At 33.1% G+C, this 22,916-nt stretch overlaps 4 protein-coding genes across 4 annotated transcripts; 1 reads left to right on the top strand and 3 right to left on the bottom strand.

Moving 5' to 3' along the window:
• Positions 1 to 132: 132 nt before the first annotated feature.
• Positions 133 to 6,756, bottom strand: noi (splicing factor 3a subunit 3 noi). Its single transcript, XM_073093966.1, has 11 exons — positions 6,506 to 6,756; positions 5,954 to 6,001; positions 5,626 to 5,784; positions 5,047 to 5,119; positions 4,803 to 4,894; positions 4,013 to 4,234; positions 3,548 to 3,708; positions 3,252 to 3,380; positions 1,290 to 1,482; positions 672 to 873; positions 133 to 342 (listed from the first exon to the last, which is right to left on the bottom strand). Exons 1-11 carry the CDS (start codon positions 6,599 to 6,601, stop codon positions 209 to 211), a joined length of 1,509 nt encoding a protein of 502 aa, XP_072950067.1. The 5' UTR covers positions 6,602 to 6,756; the 3' UTR covers positions 133 to 208.
• A 2,918-nt stretch (positions 6,757 to 9,674) lies between these two features.
• GCS2beta (glucosidase 2 subunit beta) lies at positions 9,675 to 11,823 on the bottom strand. The gene has a single exon (XM_073093964.1). The coding sequence runs from the start codon at positions 11,700 to 11,702 to the stop codon at positions 10,134 to 10,136; it is 1,569 nt and encodes a 522-aa protein (XP_072950065.1). The 5' UTR covers positions 11,703 to 11,823; the 3' UTR covers positions 9,675 to 10,133.
• Positions 11,824 to 12,043: 220 nt separating this feature from the next.
• LOC140758018 (ATP-dependent RNA helicase DDX18) lies at positions 12,044 to 15,342 on the top strand. Its single transcript, XM_073093963.1, has 9 exons — positions 12,044 to 12,563; positions 12,688 to 12,837; positions 13,021 to 13,185; positions 13,488 to 13,626; positions 13,728 to 13,890; positions 14,049 to 14,201; positions 14,467 to 14,634; positions 14,762 to 14,939; positions 15,227 to 15,342. The coding sequence occupies exons 1-9, from the start codon at positions 12,320 to 12,322 to the stop codon at positions 15,247 to 15,249; spliced, it is 1,383 nt and encodes a 460-aa protein (XP_072950064.1). The 5' UTR covers positions 12,044 to 12,319; the 3' UTR covers positions 15,250 to 15,342.
• On the bottom strand, positions 15,339 to 21,393 carry pit (probable ATP-dependent RNA helicase pitchoune). Its single transcript, XM_073093962.1, has 11 exons — positions 21,161 to 21,393; positions 20,824 to 20,898; positions 20,325 to 20,498; positions 19,474 to 19,734; positions 18,373 to 18,522; positions 17,928 to 18,092; positions 17,675 to 17,816; positions 17,197 to 17,356; positions 16,738 to 16,890; positions 16,229 to 16,399; positions 15,339 to 15,857 (listed from the first exon to the last, which is right to left on the bottom strand). Exons 1-11 carry the CDS (start codon positions 21,264 to 21,266, stop codon positions 15,534 to 15,536), a joined length of 1,881 nt encoding a protein of 626 aa, XP_072950063.1. The 5' UTR covers positions 21,267 to 21,393; the 3' UTR covers positions 15,339 to 15,533.
• Between the last annotated feature and the right edge of the window lie 1,523 nt (positions 21,394 to 22,916).

Genomic DNA, 22,916 nt, shown 5'->3' with positions numbered 1-22,916 from the left:
GTGTGTGCCACTGTACGAAGCTGGTGATAACAAAATCTAATTGCATATTGCATTGGCTTGGCCGCAAAGAACCTTTCACATGGTGACATACGGGTGTATTTTCTATTCGCTATAGGCTTTACTTGAAAGACATTTTACTATTAAACTTTTATTTACGTGTATTCATTATTACAAAGTAAATTATTATAATTAAGAACTAAATTAATATTTAAAGTAGTCCTTGCCGCTTCAGATCTTCATAAGTCTTGCGGTTCACCACATTTCCTTGTGAATCCTCAAACTCTTCATCATTCTCAGCAACAAACCTTTCATTTTCTTTTTGGTTCTTAATTTTCTCCCATACTAGAACAATAAATTACGAAAATCAGTAAAAATAACCAAATATTTCATGTAGAAATTAAAAAGCAATTGATTAATGTTGCCATGCCATAATATGTACAAACAACCCTTTCTTGGCAGTCGGGTAAAAAGGGAAGAGACAAATATGACAAAATAAAAGTCAAAACTAGGAAATATCATAAAAACAAAAACCAGACTACTTAAAAATATAATCCATTCTCATTTTCGCAATTCCAACGAATCCAATATAGGGCGAAAAATAAGTCATACTTACGATTGAATATAGAATATAGAAATTAGACATAGAACAAAGCTTAAAAGACCCAACTTACAAGCGAGAGCATCCTCAATCTGAGTGACATTAGCGAAGTGAGCCGTATTGGGAATGCCGAGACACCGCATCCCGTGCGCGTGCCTCCACTCAGCGAAGTGACGCTGGAACGCCTTAGGACCCTTGTACGTGTAATTGCCGCAAATCTCACACGTGTAGCTGATGTTGAGGCCGTGCAGTTTGTAAAGCCAGTAGGGGATGGGCTGCAACAAAAAATATATTAAATTTTACATGGAATTAATTTGATCCAAGAATTGGCAATTAATTTTAAGTGAGGTCCAAATTCTCATGTTTTAATCAAGAGTCTATAAAATTATAATTAAGAACAAATTATTATAACCAAATCTTAAAACAATTAATTCTATGTTTAATTACATATCTATTAAATGTACGCCCATCCTGATTGTTATATATAAATAACTTAGTACTCACTTAAAATAAATTTTAAGAACATCTCTAAATCTATCGAAAAATCAATCAATAATTCAATAATTGTGCACCAAGAATAGACAATCCAATCTCCTCATCCAGGCCTCAATGGCGATTTGCCTATTGCAGAGCGTTGTTATAATAAATTTGTGGCTTGTATTACCTATCTATACTATCTAGTTAAACTGACCTTGCCATCCCAGCCGAGCGGTAAGTTCTTTGGGTTGTACGGCACTTCATCATCATCAGAGTCAACATCAGGTGCTGCGGAGGCATCACTCTCTTCATCACTCTCGTCGCGACGCTCACCAGCCGCACGGGCAGCTCGCCGTGTCACGTTCTCTATAGTGGCACCTCGAGCGCTGCTCACTATGTTTGAGAATCTAAAATAAATGGAAATTATAAGTTAATTGCCATCATGAATCATTTACTGTCTCAGTGCTGTGCTTAAGTTCTGTCACGAAATGGGGAGCCTTTAAGAAAATTATGAAGAACTGTAGGCATGTAGTTTTCCTTGCTATCTTGCTATTCACCCTTCCTCTACATATTACAAGACTCTACATTTTAAATATAGTACTGGAAAAAATTAAGGGATCAAAAAAAAATTCCAAATTTTTCGGTAGTTTTCAACAGGCCGTAACTTTGAGAGAAATGGTCGTACAGGTAATAAAAAAAAGGAAATTGTAGCTCCAAGTGTCTAGTTTTTGGATTAGAACTTCAAAATTTTTTAGCCTCCGCGGTTTCTGAGTAATCGTAGAAAAACCAGCAACAAAAAAAATTTCAAAATTTTTTTAGTTTTTTTTTGGTCTACGGGCGTGGAAAAAAATTTTTTAACGTAACCACCATAAGGATCGGATACTTTGTTCATTTAGCTTTAATTATTTTTTTTAAACACCCTGATACGTCCACTCCTCGCTGAGATATCGGTCTTCAAATGGAAAAGGATCTTTTTGTCTTTGATTATCGATATCTCAGCAACCAATGATCGTACAGAAAGTTAAAGATGGCTTTCAAGAACTTGAATAAATTCCCCTTAACGACTGTCCATTGTTTTTGCGAAAAAAAAATTTCTTCTTTCTGTCACATGAATTTGAAAATGCAACAAAAAAAGGGCTTTTGGTGGTTTTTTGGAAAATCAAGCGCTGGATCGTAAATATTGAGGAAACCACTAATATTAAGTGTGCCTTTTACAGTTCAATATGTCCACAAAAACCCTACAAAGAATCAAATTAATCCAGCCAGCCGTTTTTTTGTTTCACTTCATCGAATTTTTGAAAAAATTAAAGGATCATGTTTTTTGCTCTGAAAAGCTCATAATTTTTAAAAATGAGAAAAAAAAATTGTTTTTCCGAGCTTTTTCCACATTTTTGTTCCAGAAAGTGCTTAAATTTTCAAAAAGAAAAGAAAAAAAAACTCCGAAAAAACAATGGACAGTCGTTAAGGGGAATTTATTCAAGTTCTTTAAAGCCATCTTTAACTTTCTGTACGATCATTGGTTGCTGAGATATCGATAAAATCAAAGACAAAAAGATCCTTTTCCATTTGAAGACCGATATCTCAGCGAGGAGTGGACGTATCAGGGTGTTTAAAAAAATTAATTAAAGCTAAATGAACAAAGTATCCGATCCTTATGGTGGTTAAGCTAAAAAAAATTTTTCCACGCCCGTAGACCAAAAAAAAAACTAAAAAAATTTTGAAATTTTTTTTGTTGCTGGTTTTTCTACGATTACTCAGAAACCGCGGAGGCTACAAAATTTTGAAGTTCTAATCCAAAAACTAGACACTTGGAGCTACAATTTCCTTTTTTTTATTTCCTGTACGACCATTGCTCTCAAAGTTACGGCCTGTTGAAAACTACCGAAAAATTTGGAATTTTTTTTGATCCCTTAATTTTTTCCAGTAGTGTATGATAAATCTGAAATTGCATAGCTAGTAACCGAACCAAAACTGGCTTTACTGTGTGAGATACCAAAGTTTATTTTAATGGTTTTGATTTGGCCAATTACTTTCAACTGCAATAAATTTACAACCTCGCATTGCATTCACTGCTCACTTTTGTCATACAATATATACACAAATGAAACTACTAATACATGTTATATGGTAAAGACACATCTAATCCTTATGTTAAATTAATCATAAATGATAATACCTGTAAACTTGCGCCTCAATAGCGGCGATATCTTTATGTCTCTGCTGAGTGGACGCCTTCGCTTTATTTCCACCTTTCTTTGCAACTAGAGACTTGTCTAAAGCAGTTTGACCCTTTGTACTGAATAATCTGAAAAATATATTAAAATTTATAACTTACAGTAATAACACTATAAATCTATGCATAATTTTTATTGTCTATGACTGCTCTCCGAGTTAAGAATAAAGCTTTGAAGGTCTTTAATTTTTAAATAGATAATTTAATATAAATTTTATAGTAGCTCATTATTACACTACCTCTGAGCTCTCTCCTCGAGGGTTCCACCACACTTTAAGCCCAGAGCCATGAGGGCAGACTTCAATCTGTCCAACCCAAGTGAAGCCAATTCTTCCCATGATGAAAACGCTGATAAATCCAAATGAGCACCCACGTTTGTTAAAGCTCCACCAGTTTCTTTCTGTGATATCAACGATAAAAATATTTATCAATAATAATAATACAAAAGATTTAGAGTTTGAGGCAAACTAATTTCAGTACATAGATATTGAGCTCAAACCTCAATAACCAGATAAATTTAGAAGATTTATAATATAAAGTATGTTATGATAAGGTAACCATTTTAAAGCTGATGGAAACCACCATCTCTTGAAAAATGATTTATATTGTATAATTGTTAAACTCTTTTATGTGTTCAAAATTATGCAATTTAAAAAACAAAAATTATTTCTTTATTATTATTTTTATGTTAAATGTATACATACCGGCCACCCAGGAAAGGAGCCAGCCTCCCACTGCCTCACAAAGTCCTGATGAGCTGCAGCCATCTCCTGAGCCTGGTCGAGTAGTGGTTTTACCCTACTGACGTAATCTTTAAAGTATGTCAGCAAAGCCCTGATATAGTTCCTGTATTCACTGTTCTTTCTCTCCCTTGGAATGTCAAACAGATGGTCAAATATGCTCAAGTATGTGATGTAGTCCACTTTCTAAAAACAGAAATATTTCAAGTATAGTTTACTGATGTTATAATATTTCTGAGTATGTTATTTACAAAAATATGAAACAAAACACCCAAATTATGAAGTGATGGGGATACTTATAGGTGAGTTATATAAAATTAGCCCTCACTGTGTATATGTGCAGGTTAGAATACAAGACATATCTATCTAATTTTTAAAACGCATGTATTTTTATATCACCAAATCTTACTAAAGATTATGTCAATTGAGGCTACGAGTAGAACCAGAGTGGCCTAACTGCATTTTAATGATTGTTGACCTATCCATATTTTCGTAATTTAAAAATGTTGTATAGTCCTCATAAATATGCTAGTTCACTCTGAATATAGAAATGAATTGCGTCTCCATAGTAAATTGTATGACTACACCTCCTCGCAACAACTTCAGAGTGGACTATACACTTTTATTTTTCTCCATATTGTAATACATGTTTTTTGTAGTTAAACTACTCTGGTTCTAACAGCCTCAATTATAATAAACAGCAATGCAACCTACTTTATCATTTTAACAGATTATTTGTAATAAGCTCACTTACTTCAATGCCTTTTAAGTTGATATACTTTTCATAACACTCATGCAAATCCAAATATTTTCCATATCCTTCTTCATCCGTGAATTCTGCAGGAGCTGTAATCATAAACAGTATTTCAATAACTATATAAGTGATTTAACGTAAATAAAAATATGCTTCAGTTTACAAGAAGAATATGAGCCTAGTCATTAATGCTCTGGTATCAAAGTTGACAAGGAAACCATACAAATAAAGTCAATAATCTTACTTGTGTAATCCTCAGCTGGATTTTCTCTAAGCTTCGCCAACTCTTCAAATTCTATGGACATTGGGACACAAATCTGAAAAGATTATCAATATATAAAAAATATTTATTATTAAGATCATCAAAAGTTTCTTCCTAACATAATTAAGTAACACTTATTGCTAGTAATAAAACATTAAATGTCATCCTGTGTGTAACATAGCTCACATGTGTGTAACATAGCTCAGTACTGGAATGCTCAGGGGGCCTACCACCATCTTTTAAAAACCATCATAGTTCAGGAAAGTTTTATTTCTTCGTTAAAACAGTAAAATATTCCATCATACACAGTGGTACAGACTTAAACACTTATTAATTTTATCGCTTATCCATTGTATAAAACCAAATGAAATTATCATATTTTGCTTAAAAAGTTAAATTTCCTGCAAAAAAAGTAAAAGTATGATTAAAATAATATTGTGTTAAGAGATGGTAGTAACCCCCCAGGTAATGCAATACATTCCACCAAAATGATACAAGTCAATCTGCACCTTAAGATAAATTTTACACGCCATTATTATGAAATATATCAGCTAGTATTACCTCATTAGGATGTTTTCTATGGAACTCCTTAATTTGTTTTAGTCTAGCATAAAACTCTTGAAATTCATTCGGGCCAGACAGTGCCGCAATTTCTTCTTTCCGCAACCCATCTTTATCTTCATATAACTCTTTCAATCTCAATGTAGATTCTACATACCGCTGAAACATATAAAATAAGGCCCTGATTGATTTGATGAAAAAATAATGAATTTCTATTTAGTACATTTTTTAAAGTGTATTTGATTTTTTACCTATAATTTTCTAATCCCTTTGGGCATAAATTGAAAAAAAACGAACAAAATCTAAATAATAAACATAATCAACTTACATCATGCAGATTCTTCAGGCGATGCTCTCCATTTATTGTTTCACGATGCTGTAAGTATTTGATGATAACAATTAAGAGCATTCAGGTAATAAAATGTTAGCATAAGTATAGTACTGTTAAATATTTTCAAAGTTACTTAGTGTTTCTGATGAGACCTCGTGTATATGTATTGTAATGTAATTTGAATGTTGTACAGCAATTAAACTTTAGCACTTTAATGTGCTAAAGTTTAATTGCTGTACAATATTCAAATTACATTACAATCAATTATTTTAATTATTGACATTGATATAAATAGAATTTAAGTTATGTTAGTAGGTAAATTGTTTTTTAAATACTAATTGTACAAAGTTTGCACGCCGACCCGGCAGAATGAGAGAAAATTTGTAGCTATAAGACCTTTGTTAACCTTATTCTATGCAAATAAAGAAGCTCCAAGCAAATAAGTGAGGTTATCACATATAAAAATTAATTATTATAATACAATAAAAAGATCATTGCAAATTTTACAAACAATTGTAACTCATTAATGTTAATTTTCAATATACATACCCCAGTTTTTTTATGAAGTATCTCTTTGACCATAGCATCCATCGTACGCTCCCTCTCTTCATGATAATTTCGTTGTTGTTCTAATATAGTATCCATATTTGGCAACTTTTTTAGAAAGCTAAAGAATCTTATGTGTTCTCGGCTTCCTAATACACTAGCCGTAAGTCTTTTAATCAATTATTACTTAACGATATTATTTTCTGATTATTATTTACATGCGTGTCCCAAAGGCAAGCCAAACAATTGTCAATTGTCATATTTGTCATTGTCACTTGTGATTTGACTGTCATGTGCATGTCAATTTCTTACTATTTTTTAATTTTTGATTTCGCGGCACCGTAGCCTTGGGTTCGATGTTTTCGGCCGACCTTTACACATAGTAAAACTATTTGTAGCTTACGATAGTCGGGCAAAGATTTATTACTATCCAACCAAATAAATGTTAAACTAAATTATACATTAAAAACATTGTTGTAACCTTATCACTCACTAAATCATCTATTCGATTCATTTCTGCATCACATCTGCGAAAAGTATATGCAATGAAAGGCATAACATTTCATCCACTTAAAAGAATGAGCTTATATCAAATTCCAAGTCTAATCAATCTATTACAGAAGGAGGATAAGATATTACGAGAGGGTAATAGATGTAATTTCCTTTGTAAGTAGTAAAATCTACTTACCTTGTTTTAATACACCTTGCTTCCTTTTCTTTTTTATAGCTATAAGGTGAGCAATAGGCAGCAAACAAAGGTCCGGCCGAAGTTTTGGTTTTGCCCATAAATCAGCCTAAATACATAAATTAATAGAAATTACTAACTTAGATCGTCGGCTCGTGTCGAACCTAATTTATCCAAGTGCTCTTATAAACTCATATGTAAATCTCTAAATTCCACGGTATTGGGTATACTTTCATAAGTCCTAAAACGCTGTTGCTTTGGTTTCAGCATATATTAGTACATCTATGGGTTCCAGTTAAAACTTTCCGTTTTTAGTTTCGGATGAAAAAACAGTTCCAGTCAGTCAGTATATTATATGCGTTACACATAAGTAGGCAACAACTTAATTAAATATGGTTTGTTATGGAAAATTATCTTAGAATCGCAATAATAATCATTCCTTAGTCACATAAGCTGTCGGAGTTAAATCATAAAGTATAAAAAAGTAGAAGGCGCTATAAATTTCCAATACTATCATTAACTAGAAACACCATTACCAGAAAGACGATAATATTTTGTTGTAATATCTGCATTAATCACGATGAGTTGCACTCAGGAGTTACAAGTTTACAACTTCCAGAAAAACTAGAGATGAGATACGAATGTAATTATTACGGTAAGTCGCTAACAAAGAGCATAGTAACCTATGTCGCTACCATGACACCCATAGACACTGTAATCAACCCCAAATAATATTACGAGTCCTACCCGAAACACTTCACAGGAGAACTTAACAGTGCTGCCGGTATGGTGGCGGTGCCGCACGAGTCACTAACCACAAATGTTTCTGCCATCTTCAAAAAGATTTACACATCTATCACAATCTATCACTAAAGTTGTTGCTAATTTTGCTTGGACGCATGACGAATCATAAAGATTTGCAGTGTTGCGCAACGGTAAATACAGGTCGAACAGGGTCCCGGGTTCAATCCCCAGCCGTTCATAAATTAACATATGAACGATTAATTTACATTTATATCAGTCTAGGTGATTGTGAATTTCATCATAGGATACATAATATACCTACCCCCATATACCTACTTACTCCATAGGGCACCCTAGTGTGTTACGTTGAGTGTAGAAAGCGTCAAAAAAAGCAATAATATTACGATATCAGGATGTATTTTAAACCATAAATAATTCACATTTTACGTACGCAATAGGATTTAAGATCAAAGGTTCAATGTCGGGGATTTACAGTTCGATCGGTTTATTATTCTTAGTACGCCGTGAAATAATCTATATTTTTTCATCACCCTGTTTGCATATTTTGTCATCAAATGCATATCGGCCACTCGTGTTATCTTTAGTTTCGCAGTTATGACTTTATATCGGATATTTATCCGCAATTGTCCAAGAATAACATGCGAGTACATTATATAACTTAAACAATATCATAATATAATGCGCAGCGTAATGCATTCCAATAAGGTTACACAGATATAAGTAGATGGGTTAATTAGGGGCATTTATGTTTAAAAACTTTTGAATAAGCACTATATAAATTGATTTACCTACTGTTATTCATGCTACAAAAGCAAAATGCAATCATTTTAAGATAAAGTACATATTTCTGCTGACGACGCGTTAAGCTTCTGCACACTTCGTAGTTTTCTCAATTCTTCGACAAATACCTACACTATTACATGCGCAGTAAAATCAGACTCGCATGTTTATCGTGATTAGCGTGGAAGGTCTTCCAAATTCGGTCATTCGCAAATTAATATCTATAAGCCAGCAAGGAAAAACCATCGTATCAATCTTTTCAGTCGGTGCAAATAATCTATGCGCGTTGGACATAGTATGCAGTACATCTGCAATTAAATTGACTGATTCACAAATGAAGCAACCATCTCAGTTCTCAGAAGTTGTAAAGCATTTGATCAGCTTCAAGTGGAATCCCTGTTTTATATGGATACAGATGTCCATGGGCATTTTTTTTTTATAATATAAGAGTAGCAGACGAGCATGCAGTCCACTTAATGGTAAGTGGCTACTGCCGCCCATGGACATCTGTAATCAACCTCAGATAGGATTAGATATTCCTGCCTGGGGTCGGCCAGATGCGCCGCTACCCCTGAGGACTAAGCTGGAACGCCTCGGAAAAGTCTGTCTCCCTTGCCACACCCTTCAAACCGGAACACAGCAGCGCCTAGCACCGCTGTTATTAGGTAGATATAGGTCTGGCGGTGGTACCGCCGGAGTCGAACCACAAAGGGTTCTACCACCTTCCAAGATCTGTGACTACATACCATGACTGCATGCTTATTTGTGACAATTATTTGTTAACAGGATGGCATAATTTGCAATTCAATGTGAAATTTATACACCTAATTAGCTGTAACACTATGGAACCACGGCTGCACAAGGATTTCCTCACCAGGGAGGAAAAGTCGAATCTCAACCATTAGGCAAACTACTAGAGTAGACAAAAGATGAAATAAATACTTAAAAAAAAACAATATTTATTCATCACTTACAATGTTTTGTTCACTTCACTACTTTATTCATCTACTATTCATTCATTACTATTACTCAAAACTAATACAGCCTTACATTTGAGGAATGTGTGAAGCAACATTAGAACACAAGAACCTTCACTTCAAAACATTGTGAACATATTCAATAATAAATACATTATTTTCTAAAGTGAAAATGAAATGCACAAGTTACTATTCCTTATTAAAATTTCATTACAACTTACAGGAAGATTAACCCATAATAAACGGTACAATACCTTCAATTATGATTACTAACAGTTTCTAATCACCATTCATATTAAAATGCAGTCTGAATGTAACTTACTTAAACATTTACTCTTAAATGAAAGAATGTGACGGAAATATGTTACTTATACACAACTAATGTGGTGATACGAAACATAACGGGATATGTGGAATAACAGATTTAAAGTTCGTCGTGAGACGCTTGTTGCTGCGTTGTAAACGCCTCATCACATGCTGCAGGTGTAACTAACTCTATTTTATATTCACAGCGATATGGCTCATTTACAGACAAGATTTTTGTCTCTAAACCGCAGTTTATGTTGACGGCGGCTATTCTGTTGGGTCCATTCCAACAAGCAATACCGTTAGTGTATTTCATTATGGAGTATTTGTTACCGTCTTCACCAGCCCATTCACCCCAGCTTCCTAATAAAACTTCCATGCCACCATTTTTAGATTTTTGAGTGACTTTCTGGAACATGCATAGCTTGTAATCATACTCCTTATCATCATAATCATAACACTGTCCTTCAAGTGTTGCAAACTCTTGTTGTAGTCCATAATCCTTCTCTAAATTGACTTGGATATTTCTTATGTTTGCTTCTATTTCTCTAACAGTGCGTTCTGCTTCAGTGAATTGACGGCGTGCCTCCGATGCCTCATCAACAATTTTCTGTGTCTCCTCATCATAGGTTCTTGTCTGTTCGGATTCTACATCATGATCATCATCTGACGGAGATTCCAGATCTACAGCATCATCATCATGAGCAGTTTCATCTAATTCTTCCTCCTCGCCCATTTCTGCCTCAGCATCACCTTCAGGTTCTTCAACTTCTTTGGGTGACTTGAACATACCCTTCTCCATCATTACTAGAGGCTTCAACATTGACCAAGTGGATGAAACAAATGAATCCTTATCAACACTTTCATTATCTCCCATGAAATATTGAAGTTCTTCTTCACTGACCTCTCCATCCTTGTTTTTATCAAAGACATTCTGAACTTTAACCTCATCAATAGTTAATATGCCATCATTATTAGAGTCATATTTACTGAAATATTCCATAGCCTCATTGACAAGAGCTTCCTTTTCCTGTTCAGCCTTTAATTGTCTCTCCCGTTCCTCAGCATCTCTGTATACTTGCAATGCTTCATTCTCCTTAGATTCTAATTCATTTTTGAGAGCCTCCTTCTCTTCTTTAATTTTCATAGCTTCTGATTTATCTTTCTCCAATTGGGACAATTGTTCAGCCATGCCATGTCGTTTCATGTTGCCTTTTTCGATGAGATCTACTCTTAAGTAACTGCCAGCTTTATGAAGCTCCGCTAACTGTTGCGCACGTACCCTTGCTTCTCTGCCCAGTTCTTCGCACGTGTTAGGACAGGACTCCGGTGAAGCGTACTCGTCGGTACCATCGCAGCAATCACATATGCCGTCGTTGACTCGCGAACTTGGAATGTTTTGAGATTGGTGACCGGCGTTCGTGCAGTGAAACACCCCGTTTAAGCACGCCGATGTGCCCGGCTCGTCGCTACCGTCGAAACAGTCGCAGTAGTCGTCGTTCACATGACTGAAGGGTATAGTTAAGGTCCCATCGAAACATGTGAAATCCTTAGTCGGCGAATACAAGGACGCTTTGGATAAAGAAACGCCGCGAGGTCTCGGCACATCCGACTGAGCACATATTACGAATGAAAATATTACCAACACAAAAGACTGCAAGTGGTTTATCCACGAATAATAGACCATGATTATAAAATTATGACGCCTGTCCACCGGCAACTTAAACTGTAAAATGCTTTGATAAATTGTGTAGTACGTGTAGGAAAATGACTCTGACAGATTTGACGGCTGACCGCTGACGAAAACGGACAGATTTTGACAGTTTTTATTATCTTTTTTGCCATAGCATCTTGTGATTTTAGTCCTTATTCTGATAAGATAGCGACTGTATAAAATATTATTGAGAAGCAAAATGTAGCTCATAATAAATTGTACAATATATCATATAATTAATTAATTTTATTATCTTAGTTATAAGTTTATAAAATTCAAAGCCTTTATTTTTATATGATAGTGATAATATGTCAAAAAGTTTGTTTCTTAAGATGTCAATTGTCAAAACATTTCAGAATCATCAGAAATCAGAATGTTCAAAGCAGTATATTTCAGTTTTTATTCCATTAAACTTTTATCTCAGGGAAAAAGTACAAAAATGTTTGATTAAAATCGTTGTGTATAGATAGGGCTAATAATGCTAATATAGTATTTACTCTATTCATCTTCAAATCATTGCGAAAGAGGTTATGTTGGTTTAGTAATTATATAGTTTTTTTGCTAAAACATACTTTATTGGAATCATAAATATGGAAGATATAATCGCAAAATCCAGCTTTTCTATGCTGGAAGGTAAAATTGATGGTCGCATATTAAAGGCTTTGAAAGTTATGGGTTATAGTAAACCCACTCAAATACAAGTTAAAACTTTACCACATTTGCTTTTGGGGGATGATATTATAGGAGCAGCTAAGACTGGGAGCGGTAAAACTCTAGCATTTTTAATCCCTATTGTAGAAAATTTAATAAAACTGCAGTTTACTAGGAAACAAGGTAAGAAACATTGGTTCTGAATACAATTTTTTGTATATAAGAATTTTTCATTCAAGATTGCACATTTTGCTTTTTTTATTTTGTTATATTAGTATTTATAAAATATTCTTGAAACAATTTATAGGTACTGGATGTATAATAATCTCACCCACACGAGAATTAGCTTTGCAAATATATGAAGTTTTGAAAAAGCTTTTAATTGATGTGGATTTGACCCACAGTTTGATTGTTGGAGGAGAGAAGAAACTTAAAGAAATTGTTAGATTACATAAAGGTACCCTCTTGTTTTAATGTTAGAAGTAAATAAATGACAAAATCTTTTCTATAAAATGTGTCTTGTATTTTAAATAATATATAAAATTCACATTTGTCCAAACTTAACATTACTTAACTTCATAATAACTTTATATACCTTACCATATCTTTCTATATAACATTAACATGCTATAGTTTTCAGGTGTAAATATCATAGTAAGTACTCCAGGGAGACTACTAGACCATTTACAAAATACTCAAGGGTTCTCTTATGAGAACCTTAAATGTCTAGTACTAGATGAAGCTGACAAATTATTGGAGGCAGGGTTTGAAAAACATATCGCTGGTATTATTAATTTATTGCCAAGTGAGTTTACTTTTATTGTAAAATTTTAACTTTAAAACATGTTAACTTCATGTTGTTCATTTGATATTTAAATGGAGATCTCCTGCCAGGCTAGGTGATCATGTCGAAGAGCAGGAGGAAGAGTGCTCAGATAGTCTTAGTGTCGAGCTTGTATTATTGTACCCAAGATTGAAAAGATGTTGATAGCATGATTCAGAAATACTAGTGGCGCCATCTATTGAAAAGTTGGGGAAAATCGCGACATTTCGATTATTATTGTAAAGACCAAATATTGAATGCACAATAAAATATTATTTTTTCAGAAAACAGACAAACAATGCTGTTTAGTGCAACAATAGATGATAGTGTAAAGAATTTAGCAAGGTTAGCATTAAGACATAATCCCACATTAATATCAGTCAAAGATGAGACACAATCAACAGTGGAAGGACTTCAACAAGGGTATATTACTATTTACATTATTTCACTCCCATCTGTATGCATTTATGAGCTCATAATGTATTAGTTGTCGATGGTATGGTACAAATTTATGTTTATTATAGGTATTTCATTTGTCCCGTCGAAAAGAGGATTTGTTGGTTGTATAAAATGTTGAAGAAATGTAAAAAACTCAAGGTGATGGTATTCTTTTCATCCTGCAATTCAGTTGATTTCCACTATGAGTTTTTTAGGAAAAATTGTAAAGCTGATATCATAAGTATACATGTAAGTACTTTTGATGTTCATTAAAATAATTTACGAACCAAAATTTTGGAAATAATATTAAAAATCTTTACATAAACTTAATATTAATAATAATTGAAAAATGTAAATAATATATGTCATACTGACCTGTGTTTAACGTAAAGCATATTTTTTTTTAGGGTAAACAAAGTCAGCCCCGAAGAAAAGAAGCTTTCCAAAGCTTTGTGGAAGCAAAAAGTGGTACACTTTTTTGTACAGATGTGGCTGCCAGAGGTCTAGATATACCCAAAGTTGACTGGATTGTACAGTTTGACCCACCCTCTGATGTAAAAGTATGTTGAAAATAACCGTCAATATATAACAAAAGTGGAAATAAAATTAATTATATACAACGAAGTTAAAGGGCGTCCAAAATGGCCTGAATTGCTTCAAGAATAGTATGGTACGGCCGTGCCGCTTCTTTTTTGGCTCGACTTGGCGGATGCACCGCTGTGCCTCCAGATCATTCTATTTTGAGTTGCATGTGTTACTCGTCATATTACTCTTTGCTATATAAGAGAAGTGGACAAAACCATTAATAGTTTTATTTTCTTTCAGGAATACATTCATCGAGTAGGTCGCACAGCTAGAGGATTAAATGCAAATGGTCGCGCTGTCATATTATTAAGGCCAGAGGAAGAAGAATTTGTGACTTTTCTAAAAAATGAAAAAGTTTATTTAGATAAATATAATTTTGATGAGCCATCAATGGACGTACAGGAAATGGTACATTTTTAAAAACATTATCGTAATAACTTATTCTTTACGTATTTTGTACATTTCTATATAATTGACGTCCTATAGATTTTATTCCATTAGTGTATACTCTATAATAATTTTCCTTTTTTTTCAGCTAGAAGATCTTATACAAACTAACGGAGTGATGAAAGTTCTAGCAAGAAAAGCATATCTTTCGTTTCTTAGATGCTATAAGAAACATCCATTTAGCAAAGTTTTTAATATTAATAAATTGGACCTGCATCTCGCAGCAAAAGCCTTTGGTTTCTTAGAACAACCTCATGTTGATTTTCGTATCCTTTTTATAACTATTTATATGGGGAAATTATTTAAACCTTTTTATAACGAAAAAACAATATTCACATTTTAATATGCACTTTCATAAAAAACATCTATTTAATTGATGCAATAACTTATGATTGCATTGCATCAATTAAATATTGGATTAAAAATTACTTTTATGAACATTTTCTTTAACATATCCCACTTTTTTTTAAGAAACAAGATCCTGTTTAAAGAATATTGCTTTTATTGTGATTTTTTTCCATAATGTTTATTTCCATAACTAAAATATATACAGTAAATAATGGGAAGAAAAGATAACAGACCGAAAATCATGGATGAGAAAGAATATGTATGTAGTTTTAATATAAGGAAGCTAAATTTTTTCTATGAAAATAAAAGATGTTAAGTAAATTATTGTATTTTATTCTAAAAAACTTAAATAAGTTACTCCATAATCATCATAATTTGCTAGTTTATGACTGACGTAAAATTTAACGTGTTAATGAATTTACACCATTATTATTAGCTGTTGTTCAATATTCGTTTTATAGTAACATTATTTTAAATTAAATTTCATACAATATGTTGACAAAATTAACACATTAGCTTATCGACTTCTTATTGTTGCCTTTTTGCCTGTAGATTTTTGTTTTGTCTGACCGTTTTTTGTCTGGAGCATTCAAAGTTTTGAAATATCCAAAACCACCACCTCCTTTCCTTTTTTGTGGTGGTCCTTTATTCGCTACCTTTAATTCAACAGCTGGTGGTACAGTAAATCCAAAGGACTTGGACACTTTGGCCAAGTCTATTGTGTCAATGTCAAATATGGTCTTCAAGTGATGAGAGTCATATGCCCTTAAATAGCTTTTGAAGGCTTCCTTAGCGGATTGGTTTAGGAAGTAGTTTCTTGAAATTAGTTTCTCCAACTGAAACAATACCATACAAAGTTTAACATGACTCAACTGAAATTTTATATACATTTAAATACGTCTGTTGTATATCCCCCAATACATAAAAATATTTACTTTAAAACAATCTTTTAATGGGGGTCATCATCAATCCATTATTGTCCCACTGCTAGGCACGGGTCTTCTCTCAGAATGAGAATGTTTAGGCCATAGTCCACCGCGCTGGACAAGCGCGTATTGGTAGACTTCACATACCTTTGAGATATTTTTTAAATAAATCTCAAGTATGCCGGTTTTCTCACAATGTTTTCCTTCATAGTTTTAAGCAAGTGATATTTAATTTCTATTTCTAATTTAATTATGGTAGAAATTAATAAAGGCATATTTACCTGTAGCTGTATATCGGAAACCTTATTCCACGAGAATTCAAATTCATTCAGTGTGACTTTAGACTGCTTCAGATACCTAAGGAACCCAAGTTCTTCTGGACGCAAGAATAATAACGCGTGCCCACTGGTACCGAGACCTCTCGCAGTACGGCCAACGCGGTGTATATATTCCTGTAATAATATATATAGTTTAGAAGCCTAACAAGAAATTCCATAAAATTAGTTGCTAACAATAATTGTTCCAGTAATCACTAAATACTAAAAATGTCCAATGTGATCCACTTTCTACTCATTCATCATCTACCTGCCCTCTTTAACTGTAGATTGAAATGAATGAATTCATCTGAAAACTTAATTAAATCATTACACTTAGACATTTAAGTTTTCTGGCGATTGTCATTTAATCTAGTGATGACTAATTTCTAATACACATATAAGTTCGTAAAATCAGATGTGCATTTAGGACTTTAATCGCGGCGACTTTAACGCGAATAAAACACAAATTTTACCTTGGGATCATCTGGCGGGTCGTATTGCACAATCCAGTCTACTGCGGGTATGTCGAGACCCCTAGCTGCAACGTCAGTGCAAAGTAGTATACCGCTCTCCGCATTACAGAATTGGAAGAAAGTTGTCGTACGTTTTGTTTGCTGTTGTTTACCCTGAAATTGATTTGAGATAGCAGATATTGGATACTTGTATTACTGATGTTACTTATATATTATAAAGTTTTCAGTGTCTGTGTGCTTATTACTCGACATTACTTGGTCAGATGTAGAAAATTCTTTTTGGAAATGGAATGGAAATATTATATACGGCCAGAATGTACAATAAGTAACTTTAGATATTTATTATCTGTAGCAATTTATATGGGATTTACAAAAACATTCTGGTTTTTCAGTGATGAAGATGTGTGTAGGGAAGGGAAGTGTGAAGGGAAAGAGTGGCATGGTTAAAAAAATACTTACATGTATAGACATGACAGGCAAATCAATGTAGTTGAAGAGTTCATGGTGATATTTGACAGACATGCATGTTGATAAGAAGACCATCACTTTTTTCTTTCTGTTCTTTTTGAGGAATGTAAATAGAACCATCATTCGCTTCTCGGACGGACACACTATGTATCTAAAAATTATTCCATTATTACTAATAAGTACTAGCTATAAGTTACTAAACTAGTTTTTTATAAGTATGTAATTTATTTGAACTTAATTTTTATAACTATAATTATGTTCTGTAATGAACTTTTATATTATCAAATTACCTTTGTCAAAACAAAGTTTAATATACAGTTGCTAAAATCTTATTTAGTAAAGTATATAGTTATTATTGTCAAATAACACTGAAATAAAAGTATGAACATCTTTATTTTTAGACTGCTATCTTACTATGACCACAGTACATAGGCTGTTGAAGCAACATTACAATGTAGATAATACATACCCTTGTTCTAATGAATCTACAGTAGCTTGTTCCCTATGGTCATCAACACCAACATAGATTGGTTCGTGCTTGACGGCTAAAGCTGTGAGGGCCTCAGTTTTCTTAGTTTGAGTAGCACTGAATAGCATAGTTTGACGACGCTCTGAAAGATAAAAGTCAAGTTTAAAACAATCATTGTAAAGTATTTAGTTTCTGGCTCAATTACAAGATGCAATGTTAATGAACTTTAGATCATGTGCTGAAATATACTTACTGGGCAACAACCTTATAATTTGTTTGACTTCCTCTTCGAAACCAATCTCCAATATCCTGTCAGCTTCATCAATCACGAGACATTGCAAATTTTTATACAAAAAGTCTGGAGTATTTTGTAAGTGATCCAACAATCTACCTGGTGTTGCCACAAGAATATTTATACCTGAAACAAACAGATGAATTGAAAGCCATGATTGTAATGTCTTTCTTTTTAGATATATAATTGAGATACTCTTAAATACACATGCAATGGTCGCTAATTATATATGACACCTAAAATTGGACAGTAGAAGAGTTAACTTTGTTAGAATACTATTGAGACTGAAACGGCAATACCATTATTTGTTGCTATGTTACAAAAATCAGCATAGTGACAGTGTTACCACATTTAAAGTGCAAAGAGTCCATTTAAGTCCATGAAGTAACACATAATTATAGTTTACCTTTAGAAAGTTTCTGCGCTTCTGTGCTCCTGTTAGCGCCACCCATCACTAATCCATATGTATGATGGTGGTATTTCATGAGCTCCATTAGTACACCAAATGTTTGCATCGACAACTCTCTTGTTGGTGACAGTATGATCACACCAGTTCCTTGAAAGTTAAATTGTAACTAAATTAGTGCCTATTTCTAAATTTCTATGATTTACCCAAAGAAATGGGTCGTCAGATATCCATTCTGTGTTCATAAAACAACTCAGTACACAATCCACCAGTACTTGTTTAGAAACAACACTGACTAAGCTCAACAGATTAACTGGAACTAGAATCGGTGTTGTCTCTATACATGCTCTGTTTAATGGAGTTGTGGAGTCAAGTTTTCATATTCGCCTTTTCGTCATCACGTGAAATTTGTTTCAAAACCTTCCTCATAATTAAAATATTGATGTATTACAAAATTTGGACAAGTCTCCTATTTCTTCAATGTATATGGCTTCCATACCCATATGAAATTTATAATCTATTACTTTTTGTAATATTTAACTGTTGCCAAAGTGAACACAAGTAGGTAAAGTAAATGTGTGTGACAATTATATCAACGGGTCCATACGTAAACTGGTGCAAGTGCGTTTTCACAACTTTACAGTACAGCGATTAGAATGTTCTAATGCGAATAACTTTGACATTATTCACGTATAATGCAGTTTTTTTTCAAAAGGATTCAATTATACCATTTTAAAATTTTAACTATGTACGTTGAATAATGTTAGTTACACACATCAGAACATTAAAATCGCTCTACCGTAAAGTTGTGAAAACGCACTTGCACCAGTTTACGTAGGACCCGTCGATATGTGGTTCTATAACAATTATGTGTCCATATATCACCCAAATGTTACTTTAACAAAGGGTTTATGCATCAGCATTCTATGATAATTAAAGACATTTTTCTAACCTTAACCTTAAAAACTGGTCTCATAAACAAATTATCCATTACTAAATTTAGTTTACAAATAAATGTCTTAAATTGACAAATACTTGATGACTGAAAAATACTATAAAACATTGTCATAATAGAAAACCAATCTGTAAAACAAAACTCACCATTTCTAGGTTTAAATTTCAGTTTGTAAATGAGCTCAATAGCCGGTATGAGGAATGCTAAGGTCTTCCCTGATCCAGTTCTAGCTGCACCCACAAGATCCCGACCTTCAAGTAGTGGTGGAATTGCTTTTGCTTGAATCTCGGTCATGGTTGTAAAGCCCATGTCTTTGATCCCCATTAATGTGGGCTCACATACTGTACCCTCAAGTGACGTGAATTTCTGGTCTGACAAAATACCAAGACAGAGGCTGGATCCGGGCACTAAAATAAAAAACAAGAATTTTAAGTATTATTACGTGCTATCAAAATTTTTTTGGATTGGCACTTTACAATTTCTAAAGTGATCGAATGAGTATGTTTAAACTGGCAGAGGTACCTCCACCTCACCACAGGCACTCCTCGATTAATGTCATTTTGATTTACGTTGTTTCAAGTTACAATGTTTTGACACTATTCCTCAAGCAAACGTCAATTGTTACGATTTATGGTATAGGAGAATTCACTAGTTGCGAGGTCAATAGAATTATTATACTAACTTTTGGTAATAAAATATGTATATCCTTTGTAGTATAAACACAGTTTTTTTTTAAATATGTATATCCTTTGTTGTAAAATCACAGTTTTTTTTTAATTTTGAGTCCATGTGAATCTTAACCCTTGAGTTTTACATTTAAACATAATATGAAAAAAATATGTCTCAACTTACGTCATTTTTTGATTTACATCACATTTTTAGCGAACCTAACATACCGTAAGTATGAGGACTGCCTGTACAACATTACATATGATACAGTAAACTTACAGAATTATTTCTGCCATCTTTATTTACTCAGATTCTGAATCATACTTACACTGGCTTTCTTCATTTGTTTTAACTTCTGTTTCATTCTGTGTGTCAGCTTCTGTTTCACTCTCATTGTCATCACTTTCTTGTTCAGAATCGCTTTCTTCCTCCTTCAGGGGTTTCTCTTGTATTTCTGGCTGTTTCTGTGTTTCCTCTTTTGCTTTAAGTTTCTTTTTCTTTTCTATGATACAAAATTATATTCAAAAACATGCTAAAAGATATTGTTTTACAATCATTTTTAATTCATGCTCAAATCTGTTTATGCATCATACTTATAAAATGTGACCACCATCAAGAACTTGTATTGTCTTGTATTAATACATGTTATATTATAGTTGAGGTACAGAAAAGTAAAGAATTCATACAATTTCAGTTACTTATACTAACAAGAGCAATGAAGACTTGACCACTCAATGGTTAAAAAATACCCGAAATAGTCCAGTTTTTAAGGCAAGATCTTTATCAAGAAGTCTAACCTAAAGAATTTGTAATAAGGATATACTTACTTTTAACACTTTCTTGTACATTTGTATCGCCATTGTCATGTGGTCTTTTCTTTACCTCTTTCCGTTCTTCAGTGTCTGAAAAAGAACACATGTTCTTTTTAAATTGGCACTTAATAATTATTCACATTATATAAATCTCTCTTGAAGAAATTATGATGGATTTATAAATGATTTTTAAATGAAAGTTATATTTTTTCAAGTTTTTAAGTTATTAAACAAATTAGGCTAAACAGTGTATTATTTGGACATTAAAATAACCTAACTAATAAAAATATACTCCAAATTTAGAATTTCTTCATTAAACTGTTATAGTAAATAAAAATTAATGAAAGGTTACCTGCAACACTCTCGGACACACCGTTGGATTTCTGTGCAATTAGCTTTAACTTCTTCTTTTCCCGTTTTTTAATCTTTCTCATTAATATTTTGTCTGGTGTTGGCATTTTTATCACTTTCAGGTATAATCTAAAGAATTAACAATACATACACGTGTTGCTTACTCGTTTTAAATATTATTTTGACATCAAATTAAATCCATTTATTTCGTACGTCAGTTCGTCTTGAGAAACGCACGTGGGACGTTAGAACCACAGAGTAAATAAAGGTGTACATTTTTGTTTATTATAAGAAATATTACAAATTATTAACAATTAAGTAGGTTATGTTAATGTATGTTAGTGAACTTAGCACAGCATTTGCCAGCAGAGCACTAAAAAATGAGAGTTCTATTCGCATGCACATGAGTTCTATAGTTCCTGATAGTTTTCAGGAATAGTTCTGGCGATTTCACGGAGATAAAGCAGAATGAAATAATGCTCTGCTAACTTCACACAGCAGAGCATTTTCTACAAAATTGAAAAAAAAGCTATTGATTAGTGTAATTAGCTAATACCTGGAGTTCCTAATAGTTTTCAGTGATAGTTCTCGCGAAATAAACTTAAAAAATAATTTATTGATAAAATAAATTGACAAAAATTTTACTAAAAACAATCTGCAAAAAGGTCATTTAAAAGTGGAAACTAGTCGATTTTGCAAAGCCTAGTAATAAAATGATACATTTGTACAATAACTGACCCAGGAACTCACACTAAAGTGCCAGCACAGCATACTAGAATAGTACAAATCGGAAAGATTTTCGACAAAACTTTTTTTAATATTATTTTCACGTACCCAGTGGGAAGAAACTCAGCGGTTTTACATAGGCTAGTAATATGGCTACAATTTAAAAATATAATCAATCCCAGAACTCACACTAAAGTACCAGCAGAGCATACTAGAATAACAAAAATTGGATGGATTTTCGACAAATATATTTTTACAATCATGTCCACGTAACCAGATAGCGGGAACTCATCGGTTTTATGTAGACTAGTAACATAGCTACAATTTAAAAATATAACCAATCCCAGAACTCACACTAAAGTGCCAGCAGAGCATACTAGAATAGGAAAAATCGGATGGATTTTCGAGAAATATATTTTTACAATCATGTTCACGTAACCAGATAGCGGGACCTCATCGGTTTTATATAAACTAGTAACATATCTACAATTAAAAAAATATAACCAATCCCAGAACTCACACTAAAGTGCCAGCAGAGCATACTAGAATAACAAAAATCGGATGGATTTTCGACAAATATTTTATTTAAATTATTTACACGTAATCAGATGGCGAGAACTCAACGGTTTTATATAGACTAGTAACATAGCTACAATTAAAAAATATAACCAATCCCAGAACTCACACTAAAGTGCCAGCAGAGCATACTAGAATAGGAAAAATCGGATGGATTTTCGTAAATATATTTTTACAATCATGTTCACGTAGCCAGATTGCGGGAACTCATCGGTTTTTATATAGACTAGTAACATAGCTACAATTTAAAAATATAACCAATCCCAGAATTCACACTAAAGTGCCAGCAGAGCATACTAGAATAGCAAAAATCGGATGGATTTTCGACAAATATTTTTTTCAATCATGTCCACGTAACCAGATGGCAAGAACTCATCGGTTTTATGTAGACTAGTAACATAGCTACAATTTAAAAATATAACCAATCCCAGAACTCAAACTAAAATGCCAGCAGA

The sequence above is a fragment of the Epargyreus clarus genome, unplaced genomic scaffold (assembly GCF_041222505.1).
Source record: "Epargyreus clarus isolate Ecla_fem2 unplaced genomic scaffold, WU_Ecla_fem_2.2 ptg000005l, whole genome shotgun sequence".
NCBI lineage: Eukaryota > Metazoa > Arthropoda > Insecta > Lepidoptera > Hesperiidae > Epargyreus > Epargyreus clarus.
This window is presented reverse-complemented; position numbering and strand designations above follow the sequence as displayed.

What these genes read in the sequence shown, in the direction of transcription:
- noi (XM_073093966.1), bottom strand. Translation starts at nt 6,601, where the DNA reads ATGGATACTATATTAGAACAACAACGAAATTATCATGAAGAGAGGGAG. An exon ending in GCTCCTTTCCTGGGTGGCCG is followed by an intron (nt 3,709 to 4,012) that starts GTATGTATACAT and finishes TTGATATCACAG; the next exon opens with AAAGAAACTGGTGGAGCTTT. An exon ending in CGCTCGGCTGGGATGGCAAG is followed by an intron (nt 874 to 1,289) that starts GTCAGTTTAACT and finishes TTTTTGTTGCAG; the next exon opens with CCCATCCCCTACTGGCTTTA.
- GCS2beta (XM_073093964.1), bottom strand. Translation starts at nt 11,702, where the DNA reads ATGGTCTATTATTCGTGGATAAACCACTTGCAGTCTTTTGTGTTGGTA.
- LOC140758018 (XM_073093963.1), top strand. Translation starts at nt 12,320, where the DNA reads ATGGAAGATATAATCGCAAAATCCAGCTTTTCTATGCTGGAAGGTAAA. An exon ending in CTGATATCATAAGTATACAT is followed by an intron (nt 13,891 to 14,048) that starts GTAAGTACTTTT and finishes ATTTTTTTTTAG; the next exon opens with GGTAAACAAAGTCAGCCCCG. An exon ending in CAATGGACGTACAGGAAATG is followed by an intron (nt 14,635 to 14,761) that starts GTACATTTTTAA and finishes CTTTTTTTTCAG; the next exon opens with CTAGAAGATCTTATACAAAC.
- pit (XM_073093962.1), bottom strand. Translation starts at nt 21,266, where the DNA reads ATGCCAACACCAGACAAAATATTAATGAGAAAGATTAAAAAACGGGAA. An exon ending in TGTACAAGAAAGTGTTAAAA is followed by an intron (nt 20,499 to 20,823) that starts GTAAGTATATCC and finishes TTTGTATCATAG; the next exon opens with AAAAGAAAAAGAAACTTAAA. An exon ending in GAAATTTAAACCTAGAAATG is followed by an intron (nt 18,523 to 19,473) that starts GTGAGTTTTGTT and finishes TTAACTTTCAAG; the next exon opens with GAACTGGTGTGATCATACTG.